The sequence below is a fragment of the Vigna unguiculata genome, chromosome 4, assembly GCF_037176805.1.
Source record: "Vigna unguiculata cultivar grain cowpea cultivar isolate G323 ecotype 2 chromosome 4, ASM3717680v1, whole genome shotgun sequence".
In the NCBI taxonomy this organism is placed as follows: domain Eukaryota; kingdom Viridiplantae; phylum Streptophyta; class Magnoliopsida; order Fabales; family Fabaceae; genus Vigna; species Vigna unguiculata.
The window spans coordinates 2601703-2621019 of record NC_140795.1 but is presented as its reverse complement, the minus strand read 5'-3'; the positions used below and the strand labels follow the sequence as shown (position 1 = coordinate 2621019).

Below are 19317 nucleotides of genomic sequence, written 5' to 3'. Positions count from 1 at the left end.
TCCTCTTCAAAACTTTATACCAATTTAGTCCTTCATCTTTAGAAATGTGTGAATTTAGTCATTCTTACCAAATTTTGTTAAGTTTATTTGATATTTTAAACGTATTTTATGATAATATTTGAGTTAACATTGAAGCGAAAATGTGTCAAATGGTGTAAACAATTCAAATACTATCACGAAATACGCTTGAAACGTTAGATAAACTTAACAAAATTTTCTTAGAATGACTAAATTCACATAATTTTTAAAGATGAAGGACTAAATTGGTCAAAAATTTTGAAAATTGACTACTTTTAAATTTCATTGAAATTTGAGGAATCAAAAACATATTTAATCTTCTAGGAATGATAAAGTAGGTTACAGTCCACGGACCAGCCTCCTAATTCGTCAAAATGAGATAAATTAGTTTAAAAATTTCAACTTTATCTACCTGTTTTGATTCAGTCGGCTAAATCTATCAAATTGACTGATAAAAAAATGAGACTAGACAGGTTGACTTGCTGACCTATTTTTTTAATTAAAAATTAAAAAAATAATTTGAATATTACTTTTATATTATATTTTCTAATAATATAAATATACAAAAGTATGGTAACTTAAATTATTAGAACTTACCAAGTAAATTTCAATTATTAATAGAGTAATTTAATACGTAAATATAATGATTATTTTAATTAATTCAATTAAAACATTAATTAATCAATTAAAAACTTTTAAAAAATATTTTTATAATTACATATACCTTTAATAATTATATATATATATATATATATATATATATATATAATTAAAAGTAAAAAAAAATGGCAAACCAATCCGCTAGCCTGTTAGTCCATCCTTTGACGAAACAGGTTATAGTTTTTAAGTTATTTTGTTGTGATGGGTCAGTCCGGTCCAATCTAATTTTAGTGGGTTAATGACAAATCGGGTCAAAATAGGTTAAATCACCTTGTTTTGTCACTCAAAGATAATTCTTAAGCCTTACTTTGATACAACTTTGTTTAAAGATATTTTATAAGTTTGTATTTTGTTTTTGTTGAAGAAAAAAACAAACAACAAACAAAAGTATTTGTTTTATTCATTTATCTTTTGATTAAATATATATGATTTTAATCTTCAATTGTAATGTGAAATTAGAATTCGTTTGTCTGAAACTATAATACATTATGGTTCCCAAACATAAAAAAAAAATGAATGGATATAATTTTTTTACCCAATTACTTTAAATTTTGTTGTTGTGTGAAATGCGTTTTCATGTTAGCATTTGAGTTATTTATATTGTTTGATACATTTTCGCTTCAATGTTAGTTGAGAAACGTATTTGACCCATAAAAAAATAATATAATTGGATTAAAAGGACTGTATTCATTCATTTTTTTAATTTCAAAACTAAAATTATCCAAATTTCGGACTTAAGTGAGTTTCAATTTTGCGTCAAAGTTCAAGAACTAAAAACATATTTAATCATTTATTTTTATCTTATATATCGTTTCTATTTTACTCATTATAATTCAAACAAATATGGATGATCTCTTCTAAGCAGAAAAAAACGTCATTCTTTTGTTTGATTTTAAGCAGAAAACCACTCTTTAGCACAAAATAATTAACTTAAAGAAGTCTCTGTGTGTTTCTTTCATGAAATTTAAAAGTTTGAAGGAGAAAACTTGAAACTAGTTTTTTTTTCTTTCTTTAAATGTAATGAAACCCTAATTCTACATTTCCCCTTTCATCATTACACATTACGTCCTCCTCTCTCGATAAATGTACATGACTTTTTTTTCTTATATGCTCCACTTGATTTGATAGTATATTTAATATATATATATATATATATATATATATATATATATATATATATATCCAAAATTTAAATATTATTTATTTTTTATGAATAAGATCACTTTAATATTCATGATTAAAAATTCAATTTTCACCTTTTCTGTAAGATGTTGGTATTGTATTGGCAAGGTTCATTCAGCATTAAATTATCTTTAGTTAATAAGATAAAGGTTTTTTTATATAATTTTTTTTTTAAAAAAAGACCTTCTTTTTAAACAAGAGAAAATAAAAATCTGGTTGAATAAAACTGGTAAGATATCGTTCAGTTTTTCAATTAAAATAGTAGCACATCTTCGAGGAGATTTTCTTTTTTTTAAAATATTTTTCTCTTATTTATATTTTTTATAATATCTTGTTTTCTTCCGCAACTTTTTCTATCTAAGATTATCTTTCTTTAGAAAATACTTTATCACATATCATTTAGAATATCAATATTAACTATAACAAATTTACAAATCAATATCTATATCCATATCTATCTATATATTTAGATTAAGTTAAAAAATCATCTAATAAAAATCTTAAAGTTAGTTATCAAAATCACAATAAGCAACGTTAATAAACCCTGATTCCTGAGCTAATTCACTCTATATATCTGACAACAGTCAATAACCTACTATACCAATCATGCTGTGTTCCACTCTCAAGAAGAAATTATTAGAAGCTTCAGATTGCAATTTTGGAGAATTGTTTGAAAGTTTTCAACAACTTTATGATCTTCTGTGGTTTAACAGTTTCTTGGGCTTTCCGATTATTCCTTTTGATCAAGAACTTGAGGTCATCAACTCTCAACACACATTTTCTGATAATTCTTTAGACACAACGCCTTCATCAGTTAGCCACAGAATATGCAGAAAGAGGAGCGACGTAACCCTTGTTCTTGATTTGGATGGTAATTTTCCTTCATCTTTCTGTAATATACTAGGGTTTCTAACCTGTTACAATTTTTGTTTTGTCAGTATATAACTAGTTAGGTTTTAGAATTTGGATTTTCTATCAGTATTTAGTGTTGTTCCTTTTCTGAATACACATATACACAGTAATTTTGATGTTTTAAAGTATGTTTACACTTATACTAATAGTGTATTTTGAAAGTTTAGAAACAGTATAAAAAGTGCAGCAAGATTCTGGATTTTAGGTTTCATGGAGTTCTTCATCTGCTCACTTTTCTTCCCATTCAAATCATTTAGGTCAAATCGAGTATAGTTACAAAATAGACTTATAAAACCGGAAGTTAGGTATTTTGTTTTTTAGGATGAAAATAGAACAATTTTGTTGGAAAACCAAAGAAATCTGAATGTTAAGGATTAACCTTTTCATAACAATGCATCAGAGTCTTGCAACGAAATGTCTCGAGTTGGAACGTTTTATGATATGTGATGTGATGTTTGATTGTGATGATGAATTCTTAAAATTTGAATTGCTCTACGCAGAAACTTTGATTCATTCTTCTACGTTTCCACGCGATGCTGACTTCACATTCACAATGATGAGTAAGGGAGAGGCCAGTACTGTATATGTTAGAAAGAGACCTTTTCTTGAAGAGTTTTTAGAAAAAGTAGCAGAGATGTTTGAAGTCGTAATTTTCACAGCTAGTAGAAGTTCATATTCTGCAACATTGCTTGATATTCTTGATCCTCATAATAAGCTTTTTGCTCGAAGATTCTACAGAGATTCATGCAAACGGGAAGATGGTCACTGCCTCAAGGATCTCACAGTTCTGGGAATTGATATGGCCAAAGTCTTCATCATTGACAACTCTCCAGGGGTATACATATTCTTTCTTTCTTTCTCTTTGTTTTTCTTTACATTTTTTCTATCCATCAAACTATATTTCTTAGTCACCAACATTTTTTCTATCTCATCTTCGTTGAATATTTCCTAGTAAATTCCCCAGAAAGACCATCAAATCTCACTGGATTAGATTTTTGGATTTGTAACTCTAAAAGTGTGTCAAAACCTATAAAGTCTGGATACAAACATAGACACGTATATAAATACGGAGATACAACTAAATTGAAAAACATACCACGAAACATAGCATGTGTATACATATTTTCAAACTTTTAACTAAATTGATAATACATATCATATATGAGTGTCATACAATTGTTGGTGTTCGATATGTGTCAAACACGAAACATTAATGAGAGGTGTCCGGACTTTGTAGGTCAAAACTTATGGTTACAACAATTTCTCTTTACAAAAAGTGGTTATTTGTTTGTTTGAATGATTTATTTATGATGTTCTGTGGTTATGACAGGTGTTTAGACTTCATGTTAACAATGGAATTCCTATCAAAAGTTGGTATGGGGAGTGCCCAGATTATGCTCTGATTGATTTGCTGCCATTTCTGAAGAAACTGGTTGATGTGGATGATGTGAGACCCATTATTGCAGCAAAATTTTGGAAAAAATTTAATTCTGCACATTCTTCTCCTGCCCCTCTTCCCATTAGAAGAATATAGATCTTTTAAGAAACTTCACCTAATATTCATGTATGGAATTATAGTACTTATGGTTTTTGATTATTTAGATGCAGTTATTTTTAAACAATTTATTTTAAGTTTAGTGAATTTTTATACAAATATGGCTATGTATATATCATTTTGTTATAGCCAAAACAGCCTTATAATAAAAGAAGAAAATTGTACTTTAGACAACCTTTTTTGTTAGAGAGGTTTGTTGCTGTTGTCATGTATTATCTTTTCATGAGTTATGTTTACCATTTAGGTGTGGTAGGATTTGTAAAAGTGTTTGATAATTTTTAAAATATTGAATATGATTTTAAAAAACATATGACTAATTTGTATTATTGTAAAATATTTTATTGGGTATATTTGTAAACAGAAAACAATGTAATTATAATATTTTTCATGGTTTTGTGTGTATACCTATAATCTGAAGATTTTAGTATTATATACTCTTCGTATCATTTGAACTTAAAAAGAAATTTATTTGAATAGGTTAATGTGTTTTTACTCCCTCAATCTATATGCGAAAATATAATTCATTCGTCTCCAATAATTTATATAAAACTCATCTTTAATAATTCTTAAAATATTTTTCAAAATTAACTTTTAGATGCATTGTCTAACGGTTGGATTAAAAATCAGAACATTACTAACATGTGTATGACACATGTAATATATATATTTATTGTTTGTGTGTGTGTATTCTTATTTCTGTTTTTACATTTTTTCTTTTATCTTTTTCTTTCTTCTCTTCTTCTTCGTCTTGACTCTACACCTCCGTTCATGGCCCAACCCTAACCTCCCTTCTGCAACCAACCGCCGACGCTGTTACCAAAAAGCACGCAACTTTTTTACGGTTTAATTACTCAATCTTCTTTCCATTCATTTGAAGATTAAAGGTGATATTATAATCTTCATATCATTTGAATAAAAATGTTATTTGAATACTAATTAAAAAAGTATTGAACTTTTTTTTTTTAATTTGGGTTATTTGACATTTAAAATTTTAGAAGAAATCTATTTGATATAATCAAGATTATATATATATATATATATATATATATATATGTATATATAATATAGAAACAAGAGAAAGTAAAAATCTGCTTGAATAAGACAGGAAAGATATCATTCAGCTATTCAAAGAAAATAATAACACACACGTTTAAAGAGAGATTTTTATTTAAAAGAAAAATAAAGATTATCTTCACAAATCAATATTGACTATATAAAAAATTCACAAATCAATATCTCTATCTATCTATATCTAAATTCAATTAAAAGATCATCTAAATAAAACTTTAGAGTTAGTTATCAAATAAATTTGGAAGATGTTTAACAAAAAAATTTGACAAAGACAAATTACCTTTTTTAAGTAAAAAAAAAGATTATAATTATTACTTTATTTTGATTAAAAATAAAAAGTTAATCTATTTAATTCTATTTATAGAAACTTTGTCCAAAGTTTGTTAAAAAAGTTTGTGAAAAGATAATTTTCCAATAAATTTAGCAATAGGGCATATCTCAAATTCAATAAAGCATAAGTACTGAGATAATAAACCCTATCTGACAACAGTCAAACCTAGGATTACTAAATATGGTGTTTTCCTCTCTCAAGAAAAAATTATTAGGAGCTGCACTTTCCAATTTCGGAGATTCCTTTGAAAGGTTTCAACATTATCAAAAGGTGTTTTCCTCTCTCAAGGAAAAATTATTAGGTCTGTGGATTAACAGTTTCTTGGGCCACCAGGTCATCCATATACCTCAAGAACTTCAGTTCATCAGTTAGCCACATAATAATCAAAAAGAAGAAGAATGTAACCATTGCTCTTGATTTGGATGGTAATTTTTCTTTGTCTTTTTGTAAACTCTTAGGGTTTCTCATCTGTTACAATTCTTGTTTTTTCATTATTGATCAAGTATTCATTATTTTTGAATTAGTGTCATTCTTAAAGTTTATACTGTTCTACGCAGAAACTTTGGTTCATTCTTCTCCGTTTCCACGCGATTCTGACTTCTCGTTCACAATGATCAGTGATGGAGAGTCCAGAACTGTATATGTTAGAAAGAGACCTTTTCTTGAAGAGTTTTTAGAAAAAGTATCAGAGATGTTTGAAGTCGTAATTTTCACAGCTAGTACAAGCTCATATTCTGCAAAATTGCTTGATGTTCTTGATCCTCATAAGAAGCTTTTTGCCCGAAGATTCTACAGAGATTCATGCAAATGGGAAGATGGTCACTGCCTCAAGGATCTCACAGTTCTGGGAATTGATATGGCCAAAGTCTTCATCATTGACAACTCTCCAGAGGTATATATATATTACTTCTTTGTTCTTTAATGTTCTGATGCACCTTTTTTCTATTCATTTCTTTCTATTCCATGAAACTGTATATTTCTTAGTAAATAACAATGGTTTATGATGCTGAAACTTGAAACTTGTGTTTATGACAGGTATTTAGACTTCATGTTAACAGTGGAATTCCTATCAAAACTTGGCACTGGGATCGCACAGATCATGCTCTGATTGATTTGCTGCAATTTCTGGAGAAACTGGGTGATGTGGATGATGTTAGACCCATTATAGCAGCACAATTTGGGGCAAGAAGAATTAATTATGCACATTGTTCCTCTCCTATTCAAATTAGAAGAAATAGATCCTTTTAAGAAACTTCACCTAATATTCATGTATGGACTTATACTAGTTAGGGTTTTGGTTATTTAGATGCAGTTATTTTTACACAATTGTTTTTATTTTGGTGTTTTTTTATACAAATACCTATATGTACATGTCTGATTCTGTTATAGCCAAAATAGACTTATATAATATGTAGAAGAAAATTGTACTTAACAATTTGCCTTTTGTTAAAAGGTTTTGGTTGTTGTTTACTTTCTTGAGTTATGTTTAACATTTAGATTATTATATTATTATGTTTTTTGTTTTACAAGAGTGGTAGGATTTGTACAAAAGAAAAGAATGGTGATTTTCAATAAGTAATAGTTTTAAAATATTGAATATGATTTTAATAAACATACGAGTAGTTTGTATTATTGTAAAATATTTTATTAGATATATTTGTAAACATAAAACATTGTATTTATAATATTTTCATACTTTTGTGTGTAATACTACATAATTTTTTATGTTTTATGAGAATTTTTTTTGTTTGTTATAAAATTTTATTAAAAAAAGGTTGTATTTTTTTAAAAATAATAAATTATTTTTCATAAAAAATTTATAAGCATCTTTTACGAAAAAACTTTTAGAATAAAATCGGGCATCATCTGAAATAAAAAGGAGATGAATTTGAATTATAATTTTTACACTTATCTTAAGTACTCAATTCTTTGTTCCATTCATTTGAAATTTAAGGTAATACTATAATCTTCTGAATAAAATGTTATTTGAATACTAATTAAGTATTGATTTTTATTTTTTAATTTTATGTTGTTTGAAATTTAAAATTCTAAAATATTTGATATGATAAAAAGTTATATAAACGTAAGTAATATATATATATATATATATATATATATATATATATATATATATATATATATATATATATATATATATATATATATATATATATATATAAATAACATGAAGCTCAGAATTATGGATGTATTAAAAACTCCCTAATAAAAAGGGAATTGGTCTAGGGTCAATTCAGTAACAAAAAAAGATGAAATTCTAAATCTAAATTTCTAACTCTACCCACCTCGTGAAAAAAAATCAATCTTTTTTCTTGTAGAATTAGCTATTCTATCTTTTTTTTTAAAAAGAACTGAAATTATGTTTCAAATAATATATCGTGGTTGCTAAAGTCTATATATCGCTTATAGGCTTAAGGACAGCCTGACATAACTATCGAGGCGGCGTTTGGACCTAAAAGATCGAATGCAATAATACATAGACAAATAAATCTCTTATGAATTTTGGAATACTCCGTTATTGAATATTTAAATTTCGTTTTAATGAATTAATCAAATTAAGGAGATTCCGCATTCGAAGGGGGGTAGACTACTCAAGAATCTTACTTTTCTTTTCTATCTGAAATTAGAATTGGATAATTAATTAAGAAAATCAATAAGAAAAAAAGAATCCGTCAATGAAATGTTAATTGGGATTTATTGAGAACTTGAGTAAAGAGTAAACCTTTTTTATTTTAGATTAGAATTTTTTTATCGAATTTGATAGAATTTGAAAATGAAAAACCTTTGTTTTTTTTATTTTGTATAAATACTTGAGCCGGATGAGAGGAAACCTTCATGTCCGATTTTGAAAGGGGGAGATCTTATTGGATTGGATCCTATCTAAATTTTTCGTTTGCTAGACCCGTAGTTAAAAAACCCACTTTCTTACGATTACGAGGTTCATTCGAATATGAAATCCAATCTTGGAAACACAGCATACCACTTTTTTTTACTACCCGAGGTTTTGATATATTTCGAAATCGAGAAATTTCAAGCGGAGCTGTTGCTATCCGAGAACAATTAGCCGATCTGGATTTGAGAATTATTATGGATTATTCGTTGATAGAATGGAAAGAATTAGGGAAAGAGGGATCCCCGGACAATGAAAACGAATGGGAAGATCGAAAAGTTGGAAGAAGAAAGAATTTTTTGGTTCGGCGTATAGAATTAGCTAAGCATTTTATACGAACAAATATAGAACCAGAATGGATGGTTTTATGTCTCTTACCAGTTCTTCCTCCCGAATTGAGACCGATTATTCAAATAGATGGGGGCAAATTAATGAGCTCAGATATTAATGAACTATATAGAAGAGTTATCTATCGGAATAATACTCTTATCGATCTATTAACAACAAGTAGATCTACTCCAGGAGAATTAGTAATATGTCAGGAGAAATTGGTACAAGCAGCCGTGGATACACTTCTTGATAATGGAATCCGCGGACAACCGATGAGGGACGGTCATAATAAGGTTTACAAATCTTTTTCTGATATAATCGAGGGTAAAGAGGGAAGATTTCGCGAGACCCTACTTGTGAAACGGGTTGATTATTCAGGTCGTTCTGTCATTATTGTAGGTCCATCACTTTCATTACATAGATGTGGATTGCCCGGCGAAATAGCAATAGAACTTTTCCAGACATTTCTAATTCGTGGTCTAATTCGAAAACATTTTGCTTCCAACATAGGAATTGCTAAGAGTAAAATTCGGCAAAAAGAACCGATTGTATGGGAAATACTTCAAGAAGTTATGCAGGGACATCCCGTATTGCTAAATAGAGCACCTACTCTGCATAGATTAGGTATACAGGCATTCCAACCCATTTTAGTAGAGGGGCGTGCTATTTGTTTGCATCCATTAGTTTGTAAGGGATTCAATGCAGACTTTGATGGCGATCAAATGGCTGTTCATGTGCCTTTATCCTTAGAAGCTCAAGCAGAAGCACGTTTACTTATGTTTTCTCATACAAACCTCTTGTCTCCAGCTATCGCGGATCCAATTTCTGTACCAACTCAAGATATGCTTATTGGACTTTACATATTAACGAATGGGAATCGTCGGGGTATTTCTTCAAATAGGTATAATCCACGTAATTGCAGAAATTTGAAAAATGAAAGAATTCCCCAAAAAAACTATAAGTATACGAAAAAAAAAGAACCTTTTTTTTGGAATTCCTATGATGCAATTGGAGCTTATCAATAGAAAAGAATAACCTTCGATAGTCCTTTGTGGCTCCGGTGGCGACTAGATCTACGCATTATTTCGTCAAGAGAAGTTCCTATCGAAGTTCACTATGAATCTTTAGGCACCTATCATGAAATTTATGGGCATTATCTAGTAGTAAGAAGTACAAAAAAACAAATTCGTTCTATTTACATTCGAACCAACGTAGGTCATATTTCTTTTTATCGAGAAATCGAAGAAGCTGTACAAGGTTTTTGCCGAGCCTATTCATATGGTATCTAATCATATAGATGGTTGTATCTAAGATAAACAAATTTATGATACTGGTGTAAATTCAAATCTTCATGATTTAACATTTAACAAGGATCTTAGTTTTTTAATTTCTCAATTTCTACACAAATTAAGATAAAGAAAAGGCAGTTTTTCAATCATTGACTCAAATCCATTGTTGAACTGAATGAATCCCATTGAGTGGAATAGGGAGGTACTTATGGCAGAACAGACCAATCTAATGTTTCACAATAAAGTGATAGGTGGAACTGCCATTAAACGACTTATTAGCAGATTAATAGATCACTTCGGAATGGCATATACATCACATATCCTGGATCAAGTCAAGACTCTGGGATTCCGCCAAGCTACGGCTACATCTATTTCATTAGGAATTGATGACCTTTTAACAATACCTTCGAAAGGATGGCTAGTCCGAGATGCTGAACACCAAAATTTGATTTTGGAAAAACAGCATCATTATGGAAATGTACATGCAGTAGAAAAATTACGCCAATCCATTGAGATATGGTATGCTACAAGTGAATATTTTCGACAAGAAATGAATCCTAATTTTAGAATGACCGATCCTTTTAATCCAGTCCATATAATGTCCTTTTCGGGAGCTAGAGGAAATGCATCTCAAGTACACCAATTAGTAGGTATGAGAGGATTAATGTCGGATCCACAAGGACAAATGATTGATTTACCTATTCAAAGCAATTTACGCGAAGGGCTATATATATATATATATATATATATATATATATATATATATATATATATATATATATATATATATATATATATATATATATATATATATATATATTATTGAGAGATGTGTATATATAAGGCATCTTAAAAGAATGTATCTAAGAATGAAATACGTATTATACTTTTTTTACGTATAATTTTAATTATTTTAAATTTAAACACATTGCTGTTTTAAAATTATAATTCGAAAATTGTATGGTTTTCATAATAGTTTAAATTAATTTCTAAATCCAATTAAATTATTTAAATTCAGTTACGAATTTCAATGCAAAAACTATAATCATTAAAAATAAATTCAATTACGGATTGTATCTTCATCTCATAATTATAATAAAAAAAATAAATTCAATTATGAACACATTTCAACCTCCAAAATAATACTATTCACATCTCTTAAACAAAACATATTCATATGTTTAATAGTTTCATCTTATTTTTCTTTTCTTTTTTTCCAATTTTAGTCAATATAAAACCGTTAAATCACAACACAATTAATCACTCTCTTAACGTTGTACCCCAATTAATTTTACCGTTATATGATCCCACTCTGAACGTTAGCAGAAGAAACTAAATTCATTAATTTTTAATAAAATCAAGATTAAATTTAAAAATCAACAAATATAGAGACGAAAAATTACTATACCAAAAATATATTATTGATATTTGATAACATTTGTTTTTCATTTCTTTTAATTAATATTCTTGAAATATTTCGACATGTGCAACTCAGTGTCGGTTCATTATTGTAGTCTTCTTCCACTATTAAACTATTTCCATTTTTTATTCTTTCCATGTGCTCCCCTTTAATTAATTTATTATTATATTTAACTTGTTTTTTTTCTCATTTAATAAAGCATAATGTTCTTTAACACCAACATTCACCCTGCTATCTTTTAATAATAATTCTCTCACATGTTTTTTTTACTACCCCTCATATTATAAAGTACAATAACGTGGGTGTTGGTGGAAATATTATACATGACTTGGTAAAAAGAAAAAGAAAAACTTTATAAACCATCATTGTTCTTTTTAATCTTAAAACTAAAAACTAATGTTGAGTTGACTTTGCTATTAATGCAGTATTATGACATTTTCTTAAAACAAATGACTAACGTTAAGTGTTTAACATAGTTTTTTAGTACTTTGAAAATTATCTAAAACTATAATTTGTATGTATATTCTATTCAAGGACTTTCTATTGATAATTTTAATTTTTAGCAATTATTTTTTATTTCAAACAATATGATATAATATAATTCCTAAAAATAAAAAATACAGTGTTAAACAAATAAAGATGAAATGAATAATAAAACTTAAAAAAATTGAGTTGATGATGAGAGAAGAAAGAGTCGATGGTTGCATATCGCTGTACTTTAGAAATATACAAATTGTCACACTCAACACTTCAAATCTCCAGTTGTTAAGATTCTTCCTTCCACTGTCCAAATCATTACTTTCAAAAAAAAAAAAAAATAGTAAATTGTCTCTGAAATTAGGTAGAATTTTAGAAAAATGTTTGTTTAATTGGTTATGATATTTATGTTAAATTTTTAGTAAATGATATTAAAAAATCTTGACCTAAGATACCTAATAAACAATTAAAAAGAACTTGTTTTTTCACTGAAAACCATACATGAGTGTATTGAGAAAGTTATACAAAGTATACTTTTATGCAATTTGGTTTTTTTACATTTTTTAATTGGTATCTCAAAATTGCTCCTTACTGTTTAGAAACTCATCTGTCTTTTTTCAGTAGTTATAAACTAATTATTCTTATTTATGTATAGAAATACTGTAACAAACATCTTTAGAAAGAGTTAAAAGAATGTGGTTTTAAGATGAAAGATGTATTTAGCAGTATTCTTTTAAAAAAATTAGTCTTTTTTATTGTAATGCTGAAAATTTTATTCTGTTCTAATTATTTTTATAACTTTTAATAATTGATTAATCTGGGTATTTTATTTGTAAAGAAAATAGTAATAAAAGAGACCTTCCAAGAAGAAGAAGAATCTTCATCATCTGAGTCCATTCACACACATGTGCAGTGGGTCAATAACCAAAACTCAATACACATAACAAACATACACAACACTTCATTTTTTTTTTTCATTCTCTAACAGCAACAACAAAAGAACATAGAAAAACACAGAACTCACATAGAAAGAAGATGCACGCGAAAACAGACTCCGAGGTAACAAGCCTCGCCGCGTCCTCCCCCACGCGCTCCCCTCCTCGCCGCCCTCTCTACTACGTCCAGAGTCCGTCCCGGGACTCCCACGACGGCGAGAAGACCGCCACGACGTCGTTTCATTCCACCCCTGTTCTAAGCCCCGTTGCCTCCCCTCCCCACTCGCGCCACTCCTCCTCCACGCGCTTCTCCAAGAAGGATCACAGCCACAGTCTCAAGCCCTGGAAGCAAATCGATGTCATTGAAGAGGAAGGCCTTCTCCAAGGTGATGATCACCGCAATGGGCTCCCTCGTCGCTGCTACTTTCTCGCCTTTGTTGTTGGGTTCCTGCTTCTCTTCTCCCTCTTCTCGCTCATCCTCTGGGGCGCTAGTAGACCCATGAAGCCCAAGATCTCCGTCAAGGTCTATTTCCGTTCTGTTTTTGCTTCTGTGTTTTTGGTTTTGATCCTTGGCTTGAGCGTCTCAGTGTGGATGGTGAGGTGGGTCTTGATTGGGTTTGAGTTTTCAGCATGGAGTCTGAGATGGGTCGTGGTCAAGTTTTCATTTTTACAGTGGAATATGAACAGGGGCTTAATGGTTTTGCAATTTCAATACGAAATATGAAGAGGGTCCTGGTCAATTTCGCGTTTTTTAGGATGAAATATGAACTGGGTCTTCCCAGTTTTTGAATTTTCGAACAAAATCTTAACTGGGTCTGGATAATATTTTGAATTTTGGAATGAAACATGAAGTGGGTCTTGATCGATTTCGTGTTTTTAGACTGAAATCTTTTAATTCTACAATGAAACATGAACTGGATCTTGGTACGTAGTAATTTTTATTTATTTTATAATGATTTATACGAGCTTGTTCATGATCAGTTTTGAAGTTCGGGACGAAATCTGAAGTGGGCATTGGTCAATTTTTCAGTCTTAGAATGAAACACGAACTGTGTGTCGATCAATTTCGCGTGTTTAAAGCGAAATCGAGAGTGGGCCAAGTTCTAGTTCGATATGTCATTTTTGGAGTGAAAAGTGAAGTAGGTGTTGATTAATTTGATGTTATTATGATGAGATCTGAAGTGGGTCTATTTCTATTTTTTGGGCATTTTGCAGAGCATAAAGTTTGATGATCTAAGGGTACAAGCTGGTTCAGATGCAACTGGTGTGACCACCGATATGATCACGATGAATTCCACTTTGAAATTCACATACCGAAACACAGGCACGTTTTTCGGGGTCCATGTCACAGCCACACCCGTGGAACTCTACTATTCCGACATCGTAATTGCTTCAGGCGATGTAAGATTCATGAAAACCAAACACCACAACAACACAGAGAATGTCTGGTGTTTCTGTTTTTCTAACGTTGGGCTGGTTTTTGTTGTTGTAGATGAAGAAGTTTTATCAATCTAGGAAGAGCCAAAGGTTGGTGAGTGTAGCAGTGATGGGTAACAAGATCCCTCTGTATGGAAGTGGTGCAAGCCTAAGTAGCACAACGGGTATGCCCACAGTGCCTGTGCCATTGAACCTAAAATTTGTGCTACGATCGAGGGCTTATGTGCTTGGGAAATTGGTGAAGCCTAAGTATTACAAAACCATTCAATGTTCCATCACTTTGGATCCCAAAAAGCTCACTTCTCCGGTTTCTCTCAAAAAATCTTGCACATATGATTGATACATGTACATGTGATAGAGAAAAAAAAAATGAAAGTTAGAACATTACTCTATTATTAATGATTCTTTTGATGTTTGGGAAGAAATGGGGGTTATACAGCTAAGATAAGGACGCGTTTTTGGGAGTATTTGGCTGCCTCAAATTGCGGAAAGACAAAGACATAATGTTTTATGATGTTGGGTTGGGTGGAGAAATGTAACATTGTGGATTTGTGATTGGTCACTTCAAGAAGACTTTTTTATTTTTATTTTTTTGTGTTGATTATTTGTCTGATTTTAATCTATTAATTGTAAAAGTGACAGGTAATTTGAATTCATTCAATCTCATTGTTGTAATTGCATCTTTGTCCTTGTAATTATGGTGTAATTATAGCCATAAAAGTTTGGGTTTTTGAGAGTTGTTTTTTTTTTTTTTTGAGTTAGGTGAGTTTTATGATGGTGGAGTCATCATGGGATAGTGCATCACTAGGATCAGTTCAATGGATCTTTCAATTCATCATGATTCAAGAAGAGGATTATTTTACATCCTTTTTTGCAAAATATTTTGTTACTTACTTTCATACTTATCAATAAAAAAAAATATCGAGTATATTTTATGTTTCTAAAACATTAAATTTACTTATACTTTTTTATTCTAATCAAAATTACAATTTCTATACTTTTTTATTTATCTTAGTCTCTTTTTTTTTTTAAAATCTGTGATTTTGGTACCATATTTTAAACAATACAATATATTAAATTTACTATGGTTATTATGTATAGTTATGATAAAATGTATAAAATTTAAATAAAACTATATGTTATAATATTTCTTTAATTAATGGATTTACTATAAATGTTATACAAAATGTTCTTTAGTAAACAAACGTGTTCTTTATACAAAATGAAGTTGGAATAATTTGAAAAACAATACAAACTCGTATAAAAGATATATTAAATTTAGTTTGTATTATGCTACATATAGATTTCTCTTTTTTTGTGGTCATTTTTAACCTCTTGAGTGTTGAGGTTTTGATATAAAAAAAATTAATTAGTAATTACTCTTGATTAGAGCTAGAGATACTGCAAAATACGTACCTTTTTCTTTAATTTATACTGTTTAAGAAGAAGGAGAAAGTAAAATGTAATGTAAGTGGGTTGAAGAATCCTAGATTGGTGTGAAAGTGAAAGGTTTGTTGGAAAGATGGTTGGTCCATGCATGTGTCTTCTTGATCACAAAGAGAGAGAGATTGTGTTTGCTCCCCAATCTATGAAACATCAATCTCTTCATTACTCTTCCTTATCAACTTTGCCTATTCTTTTTTACTCTTTCAAGCACATAGATTCAATTCTTTGCTACCTAAACTAAATCACCTTTACCTATTATATTTTACTCTTTCAAGCCCATAGATTGAATTGTTTACTAATTAAATTAAATCTACAAATATAAAAAGAAAAAAAAAGTAAGAATTTATTATAAAAAATAATAGTTGATTTGACTATTGTTATCACATTAAAGTCCCTGATTTATTATGATAGAATAATTGGAAGCTCACCATCTAATATTCATTAATTCCTGATTTTTTTATTGTGTATTTGAAAAATATAACTAAAATAAAAAATTTAAGAATTAATGAATCTACATCCTCCTTAATGATGACCTTTCTAATTCATTTTATGAGTGCATATATATATTCATAAAAAAAAAAGTTAAATGTGTTTGTAGTTTTTATATTTAGAAATAAATTATAATTTGTATTTGTCTTAAACTTTAATATACAGCGGTGTTCAAATTTTAAAAAATAAATTAATATAATTCTCTTTATCCAATGTTATATATTTTGTGTTTTAAATGTATGAGTTACTTAATATTATTATTTTAATATTAAAAAGTTTTAGTATAAATAAAATTAGTATAAGCAAAATTCATTATTTTAAAACACATTATATCTCTATAAATTATTTTTCCAGAGTTCTCTAACTTCTCTCTAAGGATTATCCTCCTTTGTTGTTCACCTGAGTGAAGATTTGAGACCATACGGGTGATTATTGTGGCAAGCTCTTCAAATTGAACTGGTTAGTTTCTTTGTTCACGTAATTTAAGTTTTAACCTTTTTTTTGTCTCCTTTTGTTTTATTGCATGTGAGATTTTTTTGCTTGCATGTGAGGTTTTTATCTTCTATATGAGTCTTTGTTGATCAATGATCATAATGATATGTCATGATCGTTCTTGTGATATTTCTATGTGTAGATAAAACATCATGAGAAATTAGAGATGTTTTTGTGGTATTAGAGTTATTTGGGTATGTGGAGTCACTTTGTTAGGTAAGGGAAGCTATGTTTGTTTTGAATTGATCATCTTGGTAGTTAATTGTAATATTTTGTGTTAAATTGATGAATTGTATGTTGAACTATTTGATATTTGATTTGTGTTTGATCTTGATTTGGAGAAAAGTTTGAATTTGGGTTTTGAGTGATTGGGTATGAACTTTGAGTTCATTAATACTATTTGGAATCAAAAACACACAAAGAAAAGGTGCCCAATTATAGTCAATTACACAACATCATTTTTCCGCCAAATTGTTGTTTCTGATACACCGTCAGGCACCGTTACTGTGGTGTCGGCTGCTAGGCCATTGACTTGATATCGTCGGGCGCCACTTTTGGACCGTAAGGCGCTAGAAGTCAGTTGGTGCCAGGGGTCGGGGGTCGGGCATCGGGCACCACTTTTCCAACACTGGGTGCCACCCTATTTTTCTAGTTTGCGTCCTCTTGGTAAAATTAAGATTTAAGCTTCATTAACTGTCATATCAAACTGAAATTTTGACAACTGATTCTAGACACGTAATTATTTACTTTGGGATTTTTGTTTTGAAGCTTGTGGTTATAGAGATGGTTTTGCACCATTTTTGTGTACTTTATGCATAACGTTAATTGCCTTGTTTTTCATGTTTCTCCTATTTAATTGTTTTAAATGTTTTGTGATTGATGCTAAGCATGCTTTATGACTTTTACTATTATAACTTAAGGTGAAAATGTTATTGTAGGTATATAAGATGATGATTGGTATGAAATGTTGTGTGAACATGTGAAGTTATGATGTTGAAGAAATTTCAAGGAGAATTTCCTGGTGGTAATGGTTGTGGTGTTAGTATATGCCTTGATATGGGATAATGGTTAGGGAAGAGATATACTGAACTCTAATAATCATTCATATTCAAGTTGAGTATAATGGATTATGTGATGAGAGTAGAGAAGATCCTAGTCTTGGGACGTATTGGACCCTAGGCATGAATGAGATTAATCATGTATGTGGTTGAGTGATGACACCTTATGGCTAGTCTATGCAGAGTTTAGCAACCATCACAAGTGCACACCCCGTATATCAAAGACATGCATTTAGATAATTGAGTTTAGTGTCAACTACTTGTGTGATTATAGACATAGATATGTTTTATACCATGTTTATGGGGTTTTGACATGATTTAAATATATGTATGAATAATTCTTTTGTACACTAGCTTACCCTCTTTTGTGTTTTGTATTGTTCGTCTTTTTCTTTTACGATTCTCACCTATTTGGTAGGAGCAGATGAAGTTGCATGTTTAGAGACACATTTTGAGGATGAAGGACCATCAATTAGGATAGTAGAAGATTTTGGGAAGTTGTAATAAATGGTTAGTCACTCTTGTAAAGTTGTATTAATATATTTTATACATTGGATTACATATTTTGAATATTATAATTAAACGTTCTATTTTATTAATTTGAAGGTAGTAAAATGGGATGTTATATCATTAAAATTAATAAAATAGTTAAATATTTCGTAAATTGATAAGAAATATTAAAATTGATCTTGAAATAAATAAGATGGACCGGTTTTTCAAATTATAAAGTAATAGTTAAATCAGTGAATAAAATTAAAATAAATAAAATAAAATAAAATAAATTTTTTACAGAAATAAAGGTATATTTGATTAACGAACTCGAAACTTTTCTATGCAATTAAACGTTTTAAATCAGGAAACAATTTAAAAATTATAAATATATTCATTGATAAATTGTAATTTTAAGAATGATCTTGTAAATGAGTATTCTAAAGACACCTACTAAGAATAATTAATAATTATTAAATTTAGTAAAAGTTCATAATTAAAGAAAATATTTACGAATTCTGATTTTAATTATTATTAGTACAGTTTTATTTTATTTAAATAATAAAAATATCTATTAATATTTTATTTTCTATACATAAAAAAAATAAATAATAAAATAATTATATTTAAATATTATTAAAAATAAAAATATAATTAAACGTAAAAAAATTTATAATCACATTTATTTAAAAAGTAACATGAAAAAAGTGCATAAAAAGAAAATAAATATAAATAAGTAAAATTTGAAAACTTATACTTCCAATGATTTTTTGTTTTCCATTTTTTCTAAATTATTGAAAGTGGAAAAAATGTATACT

At 29.0% G+C, this 19317-nt stretch overlaps 2 protein-coding genes and 1 pseudogene across 2 annotated transcripts; all 3 read left to right on the top strand.

The window, feature by feature from the left end:
• Window positions 1-2466: 2466 nt before the first annotated feature.
• Window positions 2467-4306, top strand: LOC146886638 (uncharacterized). The gene is made up of 3 exons (XM_085672599.1): window positions 2467-2731; window positions 3273-3607; window positions 4103-4306. Exons 1-3 carry the CDS (start codon window positions 2467-2469, stop codon window positions 4304-4306), a joined length of 804 nt encoding a protein of 267 aa, XP_085528725.1.
• A 1603-nt stretch (window positions 4307-5909) lies between these two features.
• On the top strand, window positions 5910-6977 carry LOC146886637 (uncharacterized; annotated as a pseudogene).
• A 6086-nt stretch (window positions 6978-13063) lies between these two features.
• On the top strand, window positions 13064-15200 carry LOC114182690 (NDR1/HIN1-like protein 13). Its single transcript, XM_028069605.2, has 3 exons — window positions 13064-13611; window positions 14304-14489; window positions 14581-15200. Exons 1-3 carry the CDS (start codon window positions 13189-13191, stop codon window positions 14863-14865), a joined length of 894 nt encoding a protein of 297 aa, XP_027925406.1. The 5' UTR covers window positions 13064-13188; the 3' UTR covers window positions 14866-15200.
• The last annotated feature ends 4117 nt before the right edge of the window (window positions 15201-19317 follow it).